Genomic DNA, 16,869 nt, shown 5'->3' on the forward strand with positions numbered 1-16,869 from the left:
AGACAATCTCCTGAACTCCAAACTGAATGTCTGAATGGGAAAGAAAGGTGATTTAAGCAATTTTGAGCGTGGCATGGTTGTTGGTGCCAGACGGGCCGGTCTGAGTATTTCACAATCTGCTCAGTTACTGGGATTTTCACGCACAACCATTTCTAGGGTTTACAAAGAATGGTGTGAAAAGGGAAAAACATCCAGTATGCGGCAGTCCTGTGGGCGAAAATGCCTTGTTGATGCTAGAGGTCAGAGGAGAATGGACCGACTGATTCAAGCTGATAGAAGAGCAACTTTGACTGAAATAACCACTCGTTACAACCGAGGTATGCAGCAAAGCATTTGTGAAGCCACAACACGTACAACCTTGAGGCGGATGGGCTACAACAGCAGAAGACCCCACCGGGTACCACTCATCTCCACTACAAATAGAAAAAGAGGCTACAATTTGCACAAGCTCACCAAAATTGGACAGTTGAAGATTGGAAAAATGTTGCCTGGTCTGATGAGTCTCCATTTCTGTTGAGACATTCAGATGGTAGAGTCAGAATTCGGCGTAAACAGAATGAGAACATGGATCCATCATGCCTTGTTACCACTGTGCAGGCTGGTGGTGGTGGTGTAATGGTGTGGGGGATGTTTTCTTGGCACACTTTAGGCCCCTTAGTGCCAATTGGGCATCGTTTAAATGCCACGGCCTACCTGAGCATTGTTTCTGACCATGTCCATCCCTTTATGACCACCATGTACCCATCCTCTGATGGCTACTTCCAGCAGGATAATGCACCATGTCACAAAGGTCGAATCATTTCAAATTGGTTTCTTGAACATGACAATGAGTTCACTGTACTAAACTGGCCCCCACAGTCACCAGATCTCAACCCAATAGAGCATCTTTGGGATGTGGTGGAACAGGAGCTTCGTGCCCTGGATGTGCATCCCACAAATCTCCATCAACTGCAAGATGCTATCCTATCAATATGGGCCAACATTTCTAAAGAATGCTTTCAGCACCTTGTTGAATCAATGCCACGTAGAATTAAGGCAGTTCTGAAGGCGAAAGGGGGTCAAACACAGTATTAGTATGGTGTTCCTAATAATCCTTTAGGTGAGTGTACATTCAATTAAAAAGCTAATACACACATTATATTATATATATATATATATATATATATATATATATATATATATATATAAAAAATAATGCATGAGAATGTAAATTAAAAACTTTATACATCTGTGCATTTGTGTATATACATGTGTATCTATAAGCAGACTCCACAATAACAGATGTAGATTTTAATTTAATAATGTTTTTTACAAAAATGTATATGTCAATACACAAACAGTCACATATACAAACTATAGATACAACAGAACGGTTCTGTCTTTCAGTTAAAAAGAAATGCACTGCTGAGGACTCATGGATTTGATCAGTCTTGCTTTATTGTTAATCAGTCAGTGGGAAAAGGCAGTACAAGACAGGGACTTGCAATAAAAAGTGCTTCTTCTTAACACAATATAAAACATGCCCCCAAGAATATTTTCTTGTTATTAAAAGTAATTAAGATCACATTTGTGAACCACCACAGTGTTTACACATGATTGTTTTAATTTATATCACATACTAAGAAAGGCTGCAAAAAAACAAGGATGTGTGACAGATGATTTGCAGTAAGTTCATAGAAGTAAAACAATAAAACGTTGTTAATTAAACCTTTTGATACTAACGAACGACTACTGGATTTCAAAAACAAAATACTAATTCAAGTAATGAATTAAAACAGTCTTTCCTGGAAAAGAAATGGATTTCAGAATCAATCGATCAGCGTCAACTTGAGATCAGTATCAAAGGTCAGTATCCAGCTGAGTGTTTCCATCATTTTTTACGTGTAAGTTTCAGTCATGTTTAAGGTGACAGGTAAAACGGAGTTACAGAAGAGTCTTCTACACACAAGTCTCCTCGCTGCTTTTGTCCAGGTGGGCTTGCCGTACTCCTTTAGGGACTGCGTTGCTATCTGAGCTCTGACATTGTCATGCAGATGGCTCATTGAACACACTTCCAGCAGGGTAATTAAAATTAAAATATTATTACCATACCAATACAAAACAAGCAGCACTATAGTCCTGCATACTTACAGAAAAGGAAACACATTTAAAAAATATTATTCATTTCACCTTTTTACTGCTTTTGCTGTTCCAGGCATGTCAGACTTGCATGCCTGGGAGCCCGAGTCATACTCTGAGCAGTACGGCAAGCCCAGCTTGGACAGAAAGGGTCAGAACTCGTCTATGCAACACTGCTGTTGTAATCCAGCATTCCCCATATCAATCTGTCCATCTTAAAACACGGCATTTGGCACGACTGAATCTGGCATGAACATGCAGCCACCTTGCTCTCCTCCCTGGCCACACAGGGGCTTACGAGCCAGCCAATTATCTAACTACCATCTTCCCCTCTGAGCTCTGGACTGCCTACTGTTTCACTAATGCCATTCCCTGCATCAAAAACTGTTTAAAGGGGGTCTGACTACTACAATAAAATAACCAAAAGAACTACTGCACTACTTTTTCTAAGATTAAAACTAGAGAGCCATACAAAATCGGACAAGATACAGTAATAACCCTCCCAGCGGCTCCTCCAGGCCTAGACAGGCACTGGTCTTGCCTAAAATCTGCGCTAATCTGGGCCTGTGAAACCAGCCCATAGTGTTTCAAACCAATGTGAAAGAGGAATCACAGCTTTGCACACTTCGAAAACATCCCCCCCTCCCCAAAAATCGTTTTACTCCATGTCTCTCTTTCGCCTCCCTGTCTATGTTGTTCTTCAGGTCAAGCATACTCTTGGAATGAAGGGATCAGGAAGAAAAACAAAATGTAGATGACTGAATGAAAACAACACAAAGAAGGACAAGTAGGTCTTAGGAAATGTAGGCAGTGTGCAGCGGGTCAAATACAGAAGGAAGAATTTTTTTTTTTTGTCACAGCATTTGTACCTTGGTGTAGAGGTCTTCACAGGTCCAAAAATATGTGCCCGAACTCGAAGAGACCCGGAAATGTGCTATTCGGAACTGACCCGGACCCGTCTGTTATTTGAAATTTGAAATCTGGACCCGGACCCAGCCGGGACACACAGACCTGATTGAACCTGATCGGCACAGACCCCACAGCTAATCGCTATTAACAAGTTAATTTACAAGCTGTGAAAATAAAACTTTGTGTCTTACCTAATGTAACGTTAGTAGCTTCTCTCCTGTACCTGACCGTGACGCATATAGTCCGTCCTCCTTGCCAGGAAAGTTGGTAAAATAACATCCATGAAGCTCCTCTTGCTGATTGAAAGCGCCTGTATAATCCACTCATTATTTCAGTTCAAAAGTCCACTCGCTGTCACGGTGGCAGAGGACGAACACGACTTTGCAGCTTTGCAGTTTTTTGTATCTCGCATAATATGATAACTTCCACTGTTTGCCCTTTTGAACTATAATAATGATTGCTCATTCAGTGCCAGGCCGCTGACATTAGCATTACTAATCTGCTGTCATTGTGCTCTGAGACGCGTCTGCCATAGATTTAGATACAAAGCGAACAAACTCCAACCACGATATCTCAAAAATCGCGCCGACGCCCATAATGCACTTCGGTTTACATCATCTGTCAAACACCGATATGGCGGAATAAGTCCCGCCTTATAAATAAAAGAGCCAATCGTCAATTGGTAAAGTCACTGCATCACTCGGGTATTATACACAATGTTAAACAGACCCGGGACCCGAAGTACAAGAATGGGACCCGACCCGGACCCGGCTGACCGTTTAAAATATGGACCCGAACCCGTACGGGTGGACCCGTGAAGACCTCTACCTTGGTGCCATTTGTAGCACACAGCAGCAGGGGGCTTCTGGGAGTTTTAGTAGGAAAAAAAAAACAATCAAACATACAAAAAAAAAAAACTATGGAAAAGTAGGATTGTGATTGGCCAATCAAGGCTGCACTTCTTGTTCCGAACACTGTAGTGTTCCAGTTCCGTTCCATTAATCGATTAGATACATTGCTAGGATTCTAGGGCGATAGCTCTGACTGACAGGTGCGCCGGGGAGGGTCAGCAGCATGGCTTCCTGCCTCACAGCTTGGCCTGCAGGGGCTTCAGGTACTTGTGGTAGGACTCGTGCACCTGCAGAGAGAAGGGGAGAGAGAGAGAGAGAGGGAGTTTGTGTGAGAGACAGAAAGGGAAGGAGAGAGAGATAAGTGCATAACAAACAGAGGGCCCCTGACCTGGGTGCGGTTGAGCGGTGATTTCTTGGCCCAATCAAACATGTTCTCGTAGACATTGCCGTCGTAACGGCCGAGCACCGAGTTCAGCATCTCGTCGCGGTAGTCGAAGGCGTCCACCAGCGCCACAGCGTTGGGCCGCAGCTGGGCCAGCAGCTCCTTCAGCCGCTGGGACACCTGGGTCACCTGGGGCCCGCTCAGGAGCCCGGCCTGCAGGGGGCGGCACAGACACGCGCACGTCACTAACAGGACCGCAGACAGAGAGACATGCCAGCAGACACGCAGGCAGAGACAGATACACTAAAGCAGTGTGTGCCCACGACATACTGACCCTTAATGGTCACTATCACCCAGGACCTTCACCCACCTTGTGTGTATGTGCCCAGTGCCCTGTGAGTGTGCCAAGTGTCCAGAGCCCCACGCCCAGTGTCTAGAGCCCTGTGTCAGTGCCCAGTGTGTGTGCCCAGTGTGGGTGTCTAGTGCCCTGGCGGTGTTACCTGCAAGAAGTCCCCGGAGTGCTGGGCGATGCCATGCAGAGCGTAGAGCAGGGCGAGAGAGGACAGCGCCGAGTGCACCGCCGTGTCACCCACCTCCCCCAGCTTCGCACAGAACAGCTTCACCACCACGTAGTGACAGTGCGCCTGAGACAGAGAGAGAGACATTTTGACATTAACGGAGCACCAAATAAATACATAAACAAACAAATACATTGGTAAATTAATAAAATCTTAAAAGCATTTAGCAGCAGAGCTGCGGTTCCCAGAGCTGGCCTGCAGGGGGAGCTCACTGCAGCTCAGCCACTTACGTCGGAGGCTCGGACCAGGTCGATGGAGGCGCTGTTCCAGGCTTCCTCCTTGCTCTTCCTGCGCTGAAGCTCCCCCTGGACGCTCCTGGCCGCCAGCTCCACCAGCCTGTCGCCAGCAGATGCACACAGTCAGAACAGACACGCAGCGAACAAAACCATCCCAATAGAACGTCTTTCATTTCTAGGGACTGTATTTCTCCAAGTGTCTAAACAGGATAAACCGAACCAGGGACCTTCTGGCTCATTAACTTTACCTTTTAAAAAAAAAACACACAGTCATAATACATCCCCTGTGCCTCCCACCCTCTCTCCATCCCCGCACCCTCTCCCTCTCCTTCCTCCTCCCCCTCACTTGGCTGCCCGCAGTTTGTAGGCCTCCACCAGGCTGGCCAGGTCGCTAATGTCGACGACGGTGGGCCGGGAGGACAGCGGCTGCGGCTGTAGGCGGTGATGGGGCGTCTCGCTCAGATACGACACCATGCCCCCCACCTGCTGCCCCTCGCACGCCTGTGTGTAGCTCTTCACCAGGTACCTGCCAAGAAGGAGAGGGAGGAGAGAGAGAGAGAGAAAGAGATGTAAACAAGGAGAAATAAGAGTCTACACAAAAGAGGGAGAGGGACACACAGAGAGACAAGATATTAATATGTAATATTAATCCTTTTAATCCCCGTTAAATAGCACTTCACAGTTTTTATTATGCTTCTTGCGTTCTTGATTGTTTTCCTCCTTGCTCCCTTTCCCGTAGCCCTTGACTGTGACCCTACATCTTGACAGCACTTAGCTTGCCTGTGTAAATTGAAGTTGTAAAATTTATTATATTTTGAATTGCTATGTTTTATGTAAATTGAATTTGTAATGATTGATGCCTTTACCTAACTGTATTTTTGCATTTGTTTTGCACTTATGTTGTAAGTCGCCCTCGATAAGGGCGTCTGCCAAGAAATAAAAAAATAAGAGGTAGAGTGGGGGAGAAAGAGAAGAGAGAGAGAGAGAGAGACAGGCTGGGCGGGGTGCTGGGAGGTGCAGTACCTGGCGGTCTGCAGCATCATCACCGTGTTCTCGCCCTCATAGGTGCAGGTGGGGGTGAAGGTGACGTAGATGTCGGGCAGGCTGCTGCAGCGCGAGTACCCGTGACCCCCGCACGCCATGCGGCACACCTCGATGCCCGAGCTTGCCGCCCACGTGGTGAACGCCTTCAGCCCGGCCGAGAGAGCGTGCAGCTGGGGAGGGAGGGAGGAGAGGGGGAGGGAGGAAGCAGAAGCATGAATGACTGATCATGAACCAGAATCATCACACGTTTCAATGTTGGTGTACACGACACAAATACAGCGACACAATTCACACCATCGGTACCTCGGGCAGCTGGCTGAAGTCGCCCTGGTTGATGTCCCCTGTGATGCGGTGGTAGGTCTGGCTCATGTACTGACCCACGAAGTGGAAGGCGTAGGCGGTGGCCAGCAGGGGAAACAGCTTGTACTGCTGGGTCTGATAGTCCAGGATCTGCGGCTCGGGCTCCCTGGGGGCCAGAGAGATGACACGGGCTGGACTGGGGGGTTGAAAGCCTCAGCAGAGCTCTGCATGTCTTTGTGTGCCGCCCATGCTCAGCACGGAGCATCTGTCTGTGAGTGCGAGTGTCTGCGAGTGAGTGCGTACTGACCCGGGTCGCAGCTCGGACTGGTGCCGCACAGCGCTGTAGCGGATTGCGATGGTGCAGGACTTGGCCAGTGCACGGGCCGACTCGCCCACAATCAGGGAGCGGATGAACACCATGGTGCCGTACGTCAGCTTGTCACTCGGGGGCTTCAGGTACGTCCCATCTGGTTCCACCTGCGCAGACACACACACACGCAGACACAAGCAGAGTACACTGGTCAGACTGGGGACACATGGATTGGACGAGGGTAGAGTGGACTGTACTGGGCTGGAGAGACAAGGTGACGAAGGCTGAACTGGGAGTAGTCTGGACTGGACTGGACTGGGCTGCACTGTTTAACCAGGCAGGGCTGGGCTGGAGTGTCCTGAACTGAAGGAAGCTGTGGTGGATCAGGGAGAGTAGGACTGGAGCTGAGCTGGGCTGGGCTGAGCGATATTATTGAATAATAAAACTCGTGATCGAATTCTCCTGCAGCTTGTGTTGCCGATTGAGAGCCGGGCTTCCCGTTATTTGATCGCTTTAACGTTGGAAAGCCGTGGCACCAGAGAGCGAGGGCTCCAGGGCTCCTCTCGGGTAGACGGGACTCTGGGAACCTGACCTTGGAGTACTTCATCAGCATGTAGTCCCGGGGGATGCGCACGTTCTCCAGCTTCAGGAAGCCGTTGTCCACCTCGTCGAAGCCGAACTTGGGGCCGATATCCCCCACAACCACCCCTGACAGAGGAGAGGAGAGGAGAGGAGAGGAGAGGGGGAGGAACAGAGAGAGAGAGGGAACATTTAATTTAGAAACCAGAGAAGTGCAGAGACTTGCAAGATGCACACAAACACATGCCACAATGAGACACAATGACAATCCCACACTGGCACAAAGGGGGTGTATGCTGACCTGGCAGCGGCTCGTGGGTGCTCATGCTCCGGATTGGCACGATGAAGGCATGGAGGCCGTGGCAGTGCCCCTGGGTGTACAGCTGCGCCAGTACCACCGCATGGTTGGAGGTCTTACCCACTGCACAGAGAGAGAGTCAGTGAGAGAGAGGGAGGGAGGGAGGGAGAGAGAGAGAGTGTCAGAGTGAATCAAGAGAAAGAACAGACACTGTCACACTGTCAGTAACTGCCAGCACACAGAGGCAAGAGGGGAGGAGACAGAAACAAGAGAGGGAAGGGGAGAAAGAGAGAGAAAGAGAGGGCAGGAGTAAGAAAAAAAAAAGAAGACAAAAAGCATAGAGTGAAAAGAGAGCAGCAAGGGAAGGGGAAGGGGGACTCACATCCTCCAGGCCACCATTTGATAGAGCTGATCGTAGGACTGTTGAGCACAAACTCCTGTGTGGAGGGGTCATAGGTCGCCGTTGTCTCCAGAGCGCGAATGTGAGTCCCTGAGGGAGGAAGAGTCCAGGCGAGAGCAAAACTGTCACTACTAAAAGAGACACACAGAGACACCCAGCCCCCCCACACACACAATCCCCTCGGCACCAGCCACTAAACACAGAGTATCTCCAAGTCAATCACACAGTTCATACAACTCTGAGATAGAGAAACTGGAAAGAAACAATTAAAACAATCTTTCTGACTGAAATAATTATACACACACACACACACACACTAAAGATGAAATCTTGGACACTGTGTCATGGGTTTTGAAGCCAGGCAGAAACCATGAAGTATGAAACACGGGATGATTCTTGTGGGCGTATAACTATGAAGTGCAAATACCAAACAGACAGACAGACCAGGAAGCTGGTCTGAGTTTGTGAGTGTGTGTTTCAGTGTGTCAGTGTGTGTGTAGGTGTGAGTGTGTGCGTGTGAGATAGACAGAGAGAGAGAGAGAGAGAGAGAGTGTGTGTTTAGCTCTCACACGCAGGACTGGAGCAAACCGACCCAACGGCTAAAGGCTAAAGTACAATGTCAAACTCGTGGTCACGTGCCATCAGAATCCCCTCACTGTCACTTAAATAAACAGAATCGCGATCATGTCTGCAACGTGTCGCTCACGGGCTGGGCCGAGTCTGACTGGGGGTTCTGTACTGTACCATGGCCCATCTCGGTCTGGGCGTAGGTGCCGATGATCTCCAGGTTCCATGCGGGAAGGAAGAACATGTCTTGCTGTTCGGGGGTGGCCTGGTTGAGCAGCGTGGGCAGGAACATCCCCAGGTGCAGGTCCAGGGGCTCGGGGCGCCCGCGGTGCACACAGCTGGGCCGGGACAGGAGGGGACAGGAGAGGACAGAGAGGGGCCGGGCAGAGGAAGAAGAGGGAGGAAGGGGGTTTGGGAAAAGGAGGTGAGAGGGTTGGGGAAAGGGGAGTCACAGATTTGGGCAGGGCAGGAGGGAAGAGAGGGGACACGGGAGACGAGGGACAGGAGGGAACAGGAGGCAAGAAAGGGAGCGTGTGGGAGAGAAGCAGGCATGAGCACCCACAAACACAAAACAAAAAGAGGGAAAAGGACAAGAATAAATCAGGCTGTGAGTGAAGCAGGTGCTGTGAGTGAAGGCCAGTGGCTCATCTTCACCGAACGGTGAGAGATTAGTTAAACAAAACAATATTTTGGATGTTTCCCCAACTTCATTAGCAGCCAGCAGTGACTGATTATACACACACCCACACAGAGTAAAAACAACAAGTAGATCTTCTGAAGCCATGCCCCCAGCATCCCCATGCCGTACCCCAATCACACTGCAATTACAGGCGTGTGAAGTGTGGAAGCCCGTGTCTGAGTAGAACAGAGGTGAAGTTTCTGTTAGGGTCAAAGGATAAACCAGGGTCTGCACACCAGGGTGCATTTAATCTGCATGTGTTATCAGTTATAAACTCATAGACATGGGTTATATTTATTATACCATGATGAATATATTAATTATATCTGTTTATCAGGTGTGGATTCCACAAAGCAGACACCAGTGCCACAGGGACCCACAGGGACCCACGGCCCACTGTCAGCATTTAGACTGAGAGGTCTGTCAATCAGGGCTGCAGTCTTTTGACCCCCTTGGCTTTCCAGAAATCGTGATTATCCATGTGTCTGTCTGCACGTCGGTCTGTGTGCTTTGCTTCTGGTGTCACTGCAGATGCCCCACTATTACATTGCCCAGAGCTCCTGCGTTCCCACACCCCGGGTCTTTGCTTCGCTGTACTGTGTTTATTTTTTTTACCATGGGACAGTATAGTATAGTGAATATATACAAGCAAAAGTCAAAACACCATAGACTGGGCTCCCCCTCTCAGCCCTGCTTCAGGGGCCTGGGCCGTCATGTTGTGCGTCTTGTTTAGCCAGGACTGATACATTTTTTTATTGTATTATTTTGTTTTGGTGAAATTGAATAGAAACCTTTACAATTTTATTATTATTTTTTTTTTTTTTTAAAGATGAATGACATCTTGCTCAGCAGCACACTGTAACACTTGGCCCCCTATTCCTTGGCCAGACATGTTTTTCACTCATGATTATTTTATCCCCCTGGCGTTTGTGAACTGATTTCATGCCAGGCACTGTGCCCCTGAGCGACCAGTGGAAAACTAGTTTATATGAAAGCGCTGCACTGGCAAACCCTGTACGCACGACTTCAAAAGGTCAAAGCCCACATCAATCGACTAGCTGCTCATTAACCACTGTCAAAGTTATTCAAGGGAGAAACAAACGCTTTAATCAATCATCCAGTACAGAAATATATTCTTAATTAATGGACGAAACAAAAAAAGAATTGCAGACAGACGCACACATCCAGACGAGGGTAGAAAGATCAAAGGTGAAAGGCAGAGTGGGTGTTAGTTGGAACTAGTTAGTTGGAGGCAGGGGGCAGGTGAGAGAGACAGGGGAGAGGGGCCCAGCTTGGCTTGGGTCGGGCCAGGCCAATTTTACTTTTCTACTTTACTTTTCTTCATTTTCAGTTTCTTCCCTTGTTTTTTCAATCCTGGTCTTTGGTGTCGCTGTCCAACTGTCCACCCCCCCACCCCTCGGTGACATCATTAACCGCTACAGATCTCAGGCAGCAACGACGGAGGCGATCGCAACAGAACGAGGCCGCGCACACGGTCAGGGTGACATCTAGTGCTGTACGCCAAATGTTAATGACAGACAAAAGCTCACCAGGGTGCACTAAAGTCAGCCTGAAGGTGACAGACGCTGGATTAGGTGACAGACCCACAGTGAACGGTCTTGGGACGCCCACAAGAATCCCTGGTTCGCCCACACTGCATGCATGGTTCTGCTTAGCTCATCCGCCCCCAGCACACTAAACCCCCCAGGCTGGTTCCTTTATTACCCTCCAAATGAAGCATCATCTTGCATATCTCAACACGTGCCAGAAAGGCCCTCTCTCGGACATTTTGCACATCTGTGGCAAACGACATGGACAGAGCGCTTTTGCCAACCTGTGTTTAACTAGGATGGACCCCTGTATTCAGGTACCCCAACAATAGACAATACTTTAAACAACAGAACTGGGAGTGGAGCTCAGCAGGGGGAGTTGTGCACACTGGAATATGATTCGTCCTACACTGGCCGGTGTTGACCTTAAGCTCCTGTCTAGACTACAAAACCCACACTCCCCACTTTCACAGCCACCTTCTACTCCCAGAGTGCCCTGTGCCCCTTGGACTGACCGTGCCCCATCTCGGTCTGTGCGTAGGTGCCCAGGACCCTAAAGGACAACGACAGCGGCAGCCACTTCTCTTGCTGGGCCGGGGTGGCCAGGTTCCTCAAGGTGGGTAGGAACATGACGTAGTGCAGGCCCAGAGCCTCGTTGAAATGACTTTTTGCAATGCTGAAGGGAACAGAGGGACAGACACACAGACACAGACAGACAGATGGACATGCATGGTCAGCCACCACTCTGCAGCCCTGGCATCCCCAGACACAATGAGTGAAGAGTCATTGGCCAGAGAGGAGGTCACCTGTGCGACTGGCTGACTTGCTAGGGGGTTCAAAGGTTAAGTTTTAAAAGTCAGACTGTATTCAAGGGCATGGGACTCAGGGTTGAGCGCTGTTCCCCAACCACAGATGTCAGTGAAGCCCCCAGTCCTGCTCTGTCCCGACACCCTGACAGGTAATAAATGTTCACTACAGGTCACTGCAGGAAATTGTCTCTTGAGGGACTTTAACTACCAGTGCACATTCCAACACACTATCACTCTTGAAAGAAGTTAAAAGCGTGAGTAGCGTCTTGTGCCCTCCGCCCCTGTGCCACTCCACCCCTTCCTGCCCCAGCTGCTTCCCCCTTAAACTGCACCAGAGAGAGGGAGGGGAGGGGGAAAAAAATCCAAAGAAAAGCGGCTTATCTGCATTCCTAAGAAGAGCTGGTAAACTCTACTTCTAGAGACAGCAACAATCTAATTTAATTAAATAAATTAGTAAATAAATAAATGCACACGTTCCTGCCTGCCTGAACACCAGCACCAGCGCCGTGCATTTTTACTGCTGTGCATGAGCCAACGATAAGAGTTTATCATTCCTAGGTGAGGAAGAAAAAAGAAAAAAAAAAAAACTGGAAGAAAGGTGAAGAATCTCCTCCTGTGCCTCTCGCACAGTCGCAGGGGTAGGATGACATTTCTCACACACACACACACACACACACACACACACACTGTAATGTTTTTATCGCCAGGATTGTTTTCTTGTTAAAGAAACAGGAGCAGCAGGGCGTTGTGATCACAGACACATATGAGTTGGTCTCTTCTCGGTTCCTGCAGACTTCTGTGCCAAGGAAGAGACTGAAAATACAACAGACCTGCTAAGGGGATTTTTCTTGTTTTTAACCGCACTGCCAATGATAGTGAATAAATCTAAATGCATTTCGCTTTACAGTCGTGTGAAGTTCAGAGAGGTAACCCCCTAGAGGAGAGGGATCCCACACGAGCGAATAGTCGAAAGAAAACATGTCACTGTATCCAGGAGGTGGGCAGCGGTCCCAGGCCACCGAGCGGGAGAGCCCAGTGAAGCCTCCGCATCCACCGCCTGTCGCAGTTCTGCTCGGTTCCAAGAGTGTCACCCCCAACCGGCGCGGTGCGTCCCTGAAGCCGGGGAAGTGAGGAAAAAGGGGGTCGGAGCAAGGGAACACAAAAGGCTACAAAAGCACACAGGCAGCGAAAAATAAAGAGAGACTTCAGATCCCCCCCCCGGCAAAGCTCAGGCCCTGACGATTCTGCTCAGGCCCCGGGAGGACCCTGTGGATAGCGGGAGTTGTCCCTTTACTGCCTGTGTACGAGGCAGGCAAGGAGCCAAAAGGTTTATTTGCTCTGTGTGTTGACTGATAAACGTTACGCAATGCACAACAGGTGTAACCATTTGTAGACCGGCACAGTGGGCGAGTAAGAACTGCCCACATGGGGCTCACTGAAAGAGTAAATAAATGACTCTCCTCACTCAACTACCAGTGTGGTGTTAGCCTGGCATGGGACTATTCTGCCGAGGAAGGTCCAGGTGAGAGCCCCCTGCATCCTTCCCCTCCTCCTCACAGCGCTACGACCCCCCCACCCTGCCTGTACCCCTCCCTGCGGTACCTCTTGTAGCAGTAGATCTCCTCGGGGTCGGAGATGCCATACTCTCTGAGCTTCACGATCATCAGCGCGCTCTTCTTCACCGCCGCGTCGTAGCGCTCGCTGCGCGACAGGAAGTTCAGGTCCTCGTGGTGGAAGTCAGGGTCGTTGATGACCAGCGACTCTGGAATACGAGAGGAAGGAGCGAAGAAGGGAGGAGGAGGGGACAGTGTTTGTTAGCCCTCTCTCTTTTTTCATTTTTGTACCCCCCCAGCCCAAGCAGTGATGCTTTGGGGTGTGTGTGACAGAGAGAGTGTGCACCAGGGTGAGAGAGAGAGAGAGAGAGAGTGTGTGTGTACATGTGTACGTGCCAGGGTGAGAGTGACAGCTGCTTGTGACGGTTTTGTTGTTCAGTTCTGGTCAGACTTGTCTACCTTAGAGAGGCGTGTCACATGATCAAGGTGTGTATTGTGTTTAAAATGTAATGCAGCACAGAGGAACAAAAACATGACATGAAAAGGGAGAACTTGAGATGTGAAATAAGATGGGTTTCTCAAAGCCTCCAACAAAGACCCCCACAATAACACAGTCACCTCCCAATGACCCAGTCCACAGCCATTTTATAAACACTAATGTGAATGCATTATGTAATGTCTTGTTTTTGTGTGAGTGTGTATATATCAGTGCACAGCATTTAAACCACACAGCCCAGATAAGATCCTGACATGTGTTCCAGTTTTCTTACACATCAGACTGAACTCCTTTGCACACTGTTATTTAGAAACACTGACGTTTAACCCAATCTCACAGTATTTCAACACACATTTTAACTGCAAGGTTCTCCAAACACTGTGCCCTGCCCGTATCTGTATATATAACTTGCAAGAGATCTACACCTCAATGCCAGTGCACGGAGCAGCAACAGTGTTTTTTCCCGTTTGTCCCCGGGGCTCGTCTTTTGTTTCCCTACAGCTCGCCATAAATCCATAAATCAAGCACGATCATCAGGACACCGCTGCACAATTATTAATTTCAGATCCTTGCAAATGATTTCCATACGTAAATAACTGGCGTGCATGAGGTGACACACTTACTGCAGCTGCCAAAGTCCAAATGCACGCATTATGCTTGAATACAATAGATAACTTTTGCACTGACCACTAGGAAGCCAATTTGAATAACCGGCAAGCAGACAAGACTTAAAATGCACCTCAGTAGCTGCAACAGTTAAAAGGCAACAACAACAACACACTCATTTGTATAGCATGCGTGTCCAGACAGGAGGCGAGCTGCCATTCCCCGCAGCACAGCCCTGCACGATCCCAGAAACTGCCCCCACACAATTACCGATCTCTCTCCGCCGATGCGTCTTCGTCGGCCCCCCATCGAGGATGTGTGTCAGGACCTCGGTCTTGAAGGAGGCGTTGTCCCGTTCTTTTCGGAGGTCGGGGTTCATGGCGGATTACTTTTATTGTTGTTCAGTAGCTCAGATGAGTGTATGCCCGAGGAGGTTGCAGGGGAGACAACAGCGCGGACTGTGTGCGCAACAATAATCGCAAACACCGATGACAGCCGGCGCAGGCCGGGGGAAAGGGGAGGAGCCTCGGCTTTGGCTCCGCGTCACGTCAGCCTACAAGGAAGCCAGGGGCGGGGCTGCTGGCCAATCCAATGCGTGGCTTCGCTAGGCCTTCAGGAGCAGAGCGACCGGAAAGCCCTGGAGAGAGGCAGTCCAATAACAAACGACACTTGTGCTGTTTATTATGTATCTGCATTCACTTTCTCATCCACTCATGGGGCGACACTGTACCTTGACTCTCCCGTCACATGACCAGGGGTTTGGTCAGCTGATCTGGGAGTGAACAGTAAAGGCGGGTTGCGCTTCTCCTCACGGAAGTTACAGCAGCTACCGAACAGCAGGGGAAGCATGGTGGTGTGCACGGTGCAGGGAAACATGATCTCAACCCCTCAGTGTGTTTTATTGCACGTACACATGGCTTAAATTAATTCAAGGTAAATAATAATAATCATTTGTCATTTAATTCTAATTCTCATTCAGATCCCCCAAAAGCTGACATTTAGAAAACCGAGTATATGAGGACAACGATGCAGTTTGCAATGACAGAACAGATGGCATTTATTTGACAGGGAGGGAGCTGGAGATCTTGGTCAGTTTGTTTTGTGGCAGTTATTTTCTTAACCAGGAAAGGTAACCTGCATCGTTGAATGATCTGCAGAGCATCCAATCATATGTTGGTCAGGTAACTTACAAAGTGCAAGGGAGAAACTGCTTTGTTGGAAATGTAAGTCCTTGAAGAAAGAAAGAAAGAAGGATTTGACAAACTACAATAAGATAACTAACCACAGACTTTTCTCCCTCTTTTCATCAGGCACCATCTTTATTCCGTGCAGATGTTGCCGGCACCTGGAGTCTTCCACTTCCCCTGGGAGATCAGATCTGGGGAGGTCCAGGAGGGGGCAACAGTGAGGACCTTTGGCAGGTAGGTCATCATTGTACCTCATTTACTGGACCGGAGTGCCTCTTGGTGATTTTGTGGAACGTGAATGTATCTTGAACAAGGCCAATCATTGTAAACCTGTTTTTATTGTATTATTGTTTTTATATTCGGATTGGTTAAGAACAGAATTTCGAGTGTATTTGTTTGTGTGTTTGTTGGGTTGATGCTCTGTGGCGTGGGCACAGGGCTGCCATCGTTATTAACCTACAGGGACCTGTGTGTTCGCAGGCTGCAGAGCTACAGTGCAGAGCTGTCTGAGGCAGTCCTCGCCACCCAGCACGGACCCACCCAGCACCAGCTCACCATCCACACTGGCTTCGTGGAGCCCTTCGCTGCCCTCACTGGAGCCCAGTATTTAGTCCTGGGAGAGCTGGAGAGCAGGGACGGTGGGTCTGAGTCGCACGCGGCGACATGAGAGGCGGGATCAGGGGGCCCCAGGACTGGTCAAAAACAATGTAGCCAGTGTGTAGGACTGGAGTTCTAGGAGATCTAGGAGACCACCGAAGTGAGAGTGAGAGTGTGTCACTTTGAGTGTGAGTGTCTGTTTGAGTGTGAGTGTGAGTGTTTTTTTTTTTTTTTGTCCTGATGCGCTGTCCCTCTCACCTCCCTGCAGGGGGCGCTGTGGCGGTGCGAGCGCGGATCCTGAGCTGTGTGGACGGGGCCAACATGGCCATGCTGCAGAGGGCCATCGCTGAGCAGAGGAGCTACTTCCTGGAGAGAGAGAGAGCAGGGGGCCAGGGGAAGCCCAGCCCTGACACAGAGCAGCAGCCCCAGCCCTGAGATGTATGTGTGTGAGAGTGAGTGAGTGTGTGTGTTGTGTGTACACATGCAACTCCAAGGTGCAGTTTCAATACAGGGGGCTTTAAAGTCAGGAATTATTGTTTCCAGAATTGAGGCAGTGTGGACCTTTACACAAACATTTACCTGTGTGTGTTTTACCTGCAGCTGTGTCTGTGAGTGTCTGTGCGTGCGTCTCCCCTGAAGAACAGCTGAATTAAAATATATTTTTACACTGATTTGTTGGTTGTGCATAAACTAGTCTCAGTTCAGTTCACTGTATAAATCAGGTACCAGGGTTTCTTGCAGTGTAATCCTGGCCAGTGAATATTGAACAATAAAGAAAAATTAAAGTTTTTGTTTTGGTAATTCGATATGGGAATTAATT

The 16,869-nt window shown here is 49.0% G+C and overlaps 2 protein-coding genes across 3 annotated transcripts; one reads left to right on the forward strand and one right to left on the reverse strand.

The window, feature by feature from the left end:
* Positions 1-1,419: 1,419 nt before the first annotated feature.
* acox1 (acyl-CoA oxidase 1, palmitoyl) lies at positions 1,420-14,811 on the reverse strand. 2 transcript variants are annotated; one of them, XM_066704232.1, is made up of 14 exons: positions 14,536-14,811; positions 13,213-13,372; positions 11,317-11,477; positions 7,988-8,095; positions 7,609-7,728; positions 7,321-7,436; positions 6,726-6,895; positions 6,422-6,584; positions 6,098-6,288; positions 5,421-5,600; positions 5,069-5,174; positions 4,761-4,904; positions 4,267-4,473; positions 1,420-4,165 (listed from the first exon to the last, which is right to left on the reverse strand). In XM_066704232.1, the coding sequence occupies exons 1-14, from the start codon at positions 14,642-14,644 to the stop codon at positions 4,115-4,117; spliced, it is 1,986 nt and encodes a 661-aa protein (XP_066560329.1). In that variant the 5' UTR covers positions 14,645-14,811; the 3' UTR covers positions 1,420-4,114. The 2 variants fall into 2 exon arrangements, with proteins under 2 accessions (XP_066560329.1, XP_066560328.1); XM_066704231.1 differs by lacking the exon at positions 11,317-11,477 and adding an exon at positions 8,750-8,910 and having other exon boundaries at positions 14,536-14,807.
* A 93-nt stretch (positions 14,812-14,904) lies between these two features.
* Positions 14,905-16,850, forward strand: ten1 (TEN1 subunit of CST complex). The gene is made up of 4 exons (XM_066704235.1): positions 14,905-15,198; positions 15,576-15,686; positions 15,933-16,090; positions 16,318-16,850. The coding sequence occupies exons 2-4, from the start codon at positions 15,598-15,600 to the stop codon at positions 16,482-16,484; spliced, it is 414 nt and encodes a 137-aa protein (XP_066560332.1). The 5' UTR covers positions 14,905-15,198; positions 15,576-15,597; the 3' UTR covers positions 16,485-16,850.
* Positions 16,851-16,869: the final 19 nt, after the last annotated feature.

This window comes from Amia ocellicauda, chromosome 5 (genome assembly GCF_036373705.1).
Source record: "Amia ocellicauda isolate fAmiCal2 chromosome 5, fAmiCal2.hap1, whole genome shotgun sequence".
Taxonomy (NCBI): domain Eukaryota; kingdom Metazoa; phylum Chordata; class Actinopteri; order Amiiformes; family Amiidae; genus Amia; species Amia ocellicauda.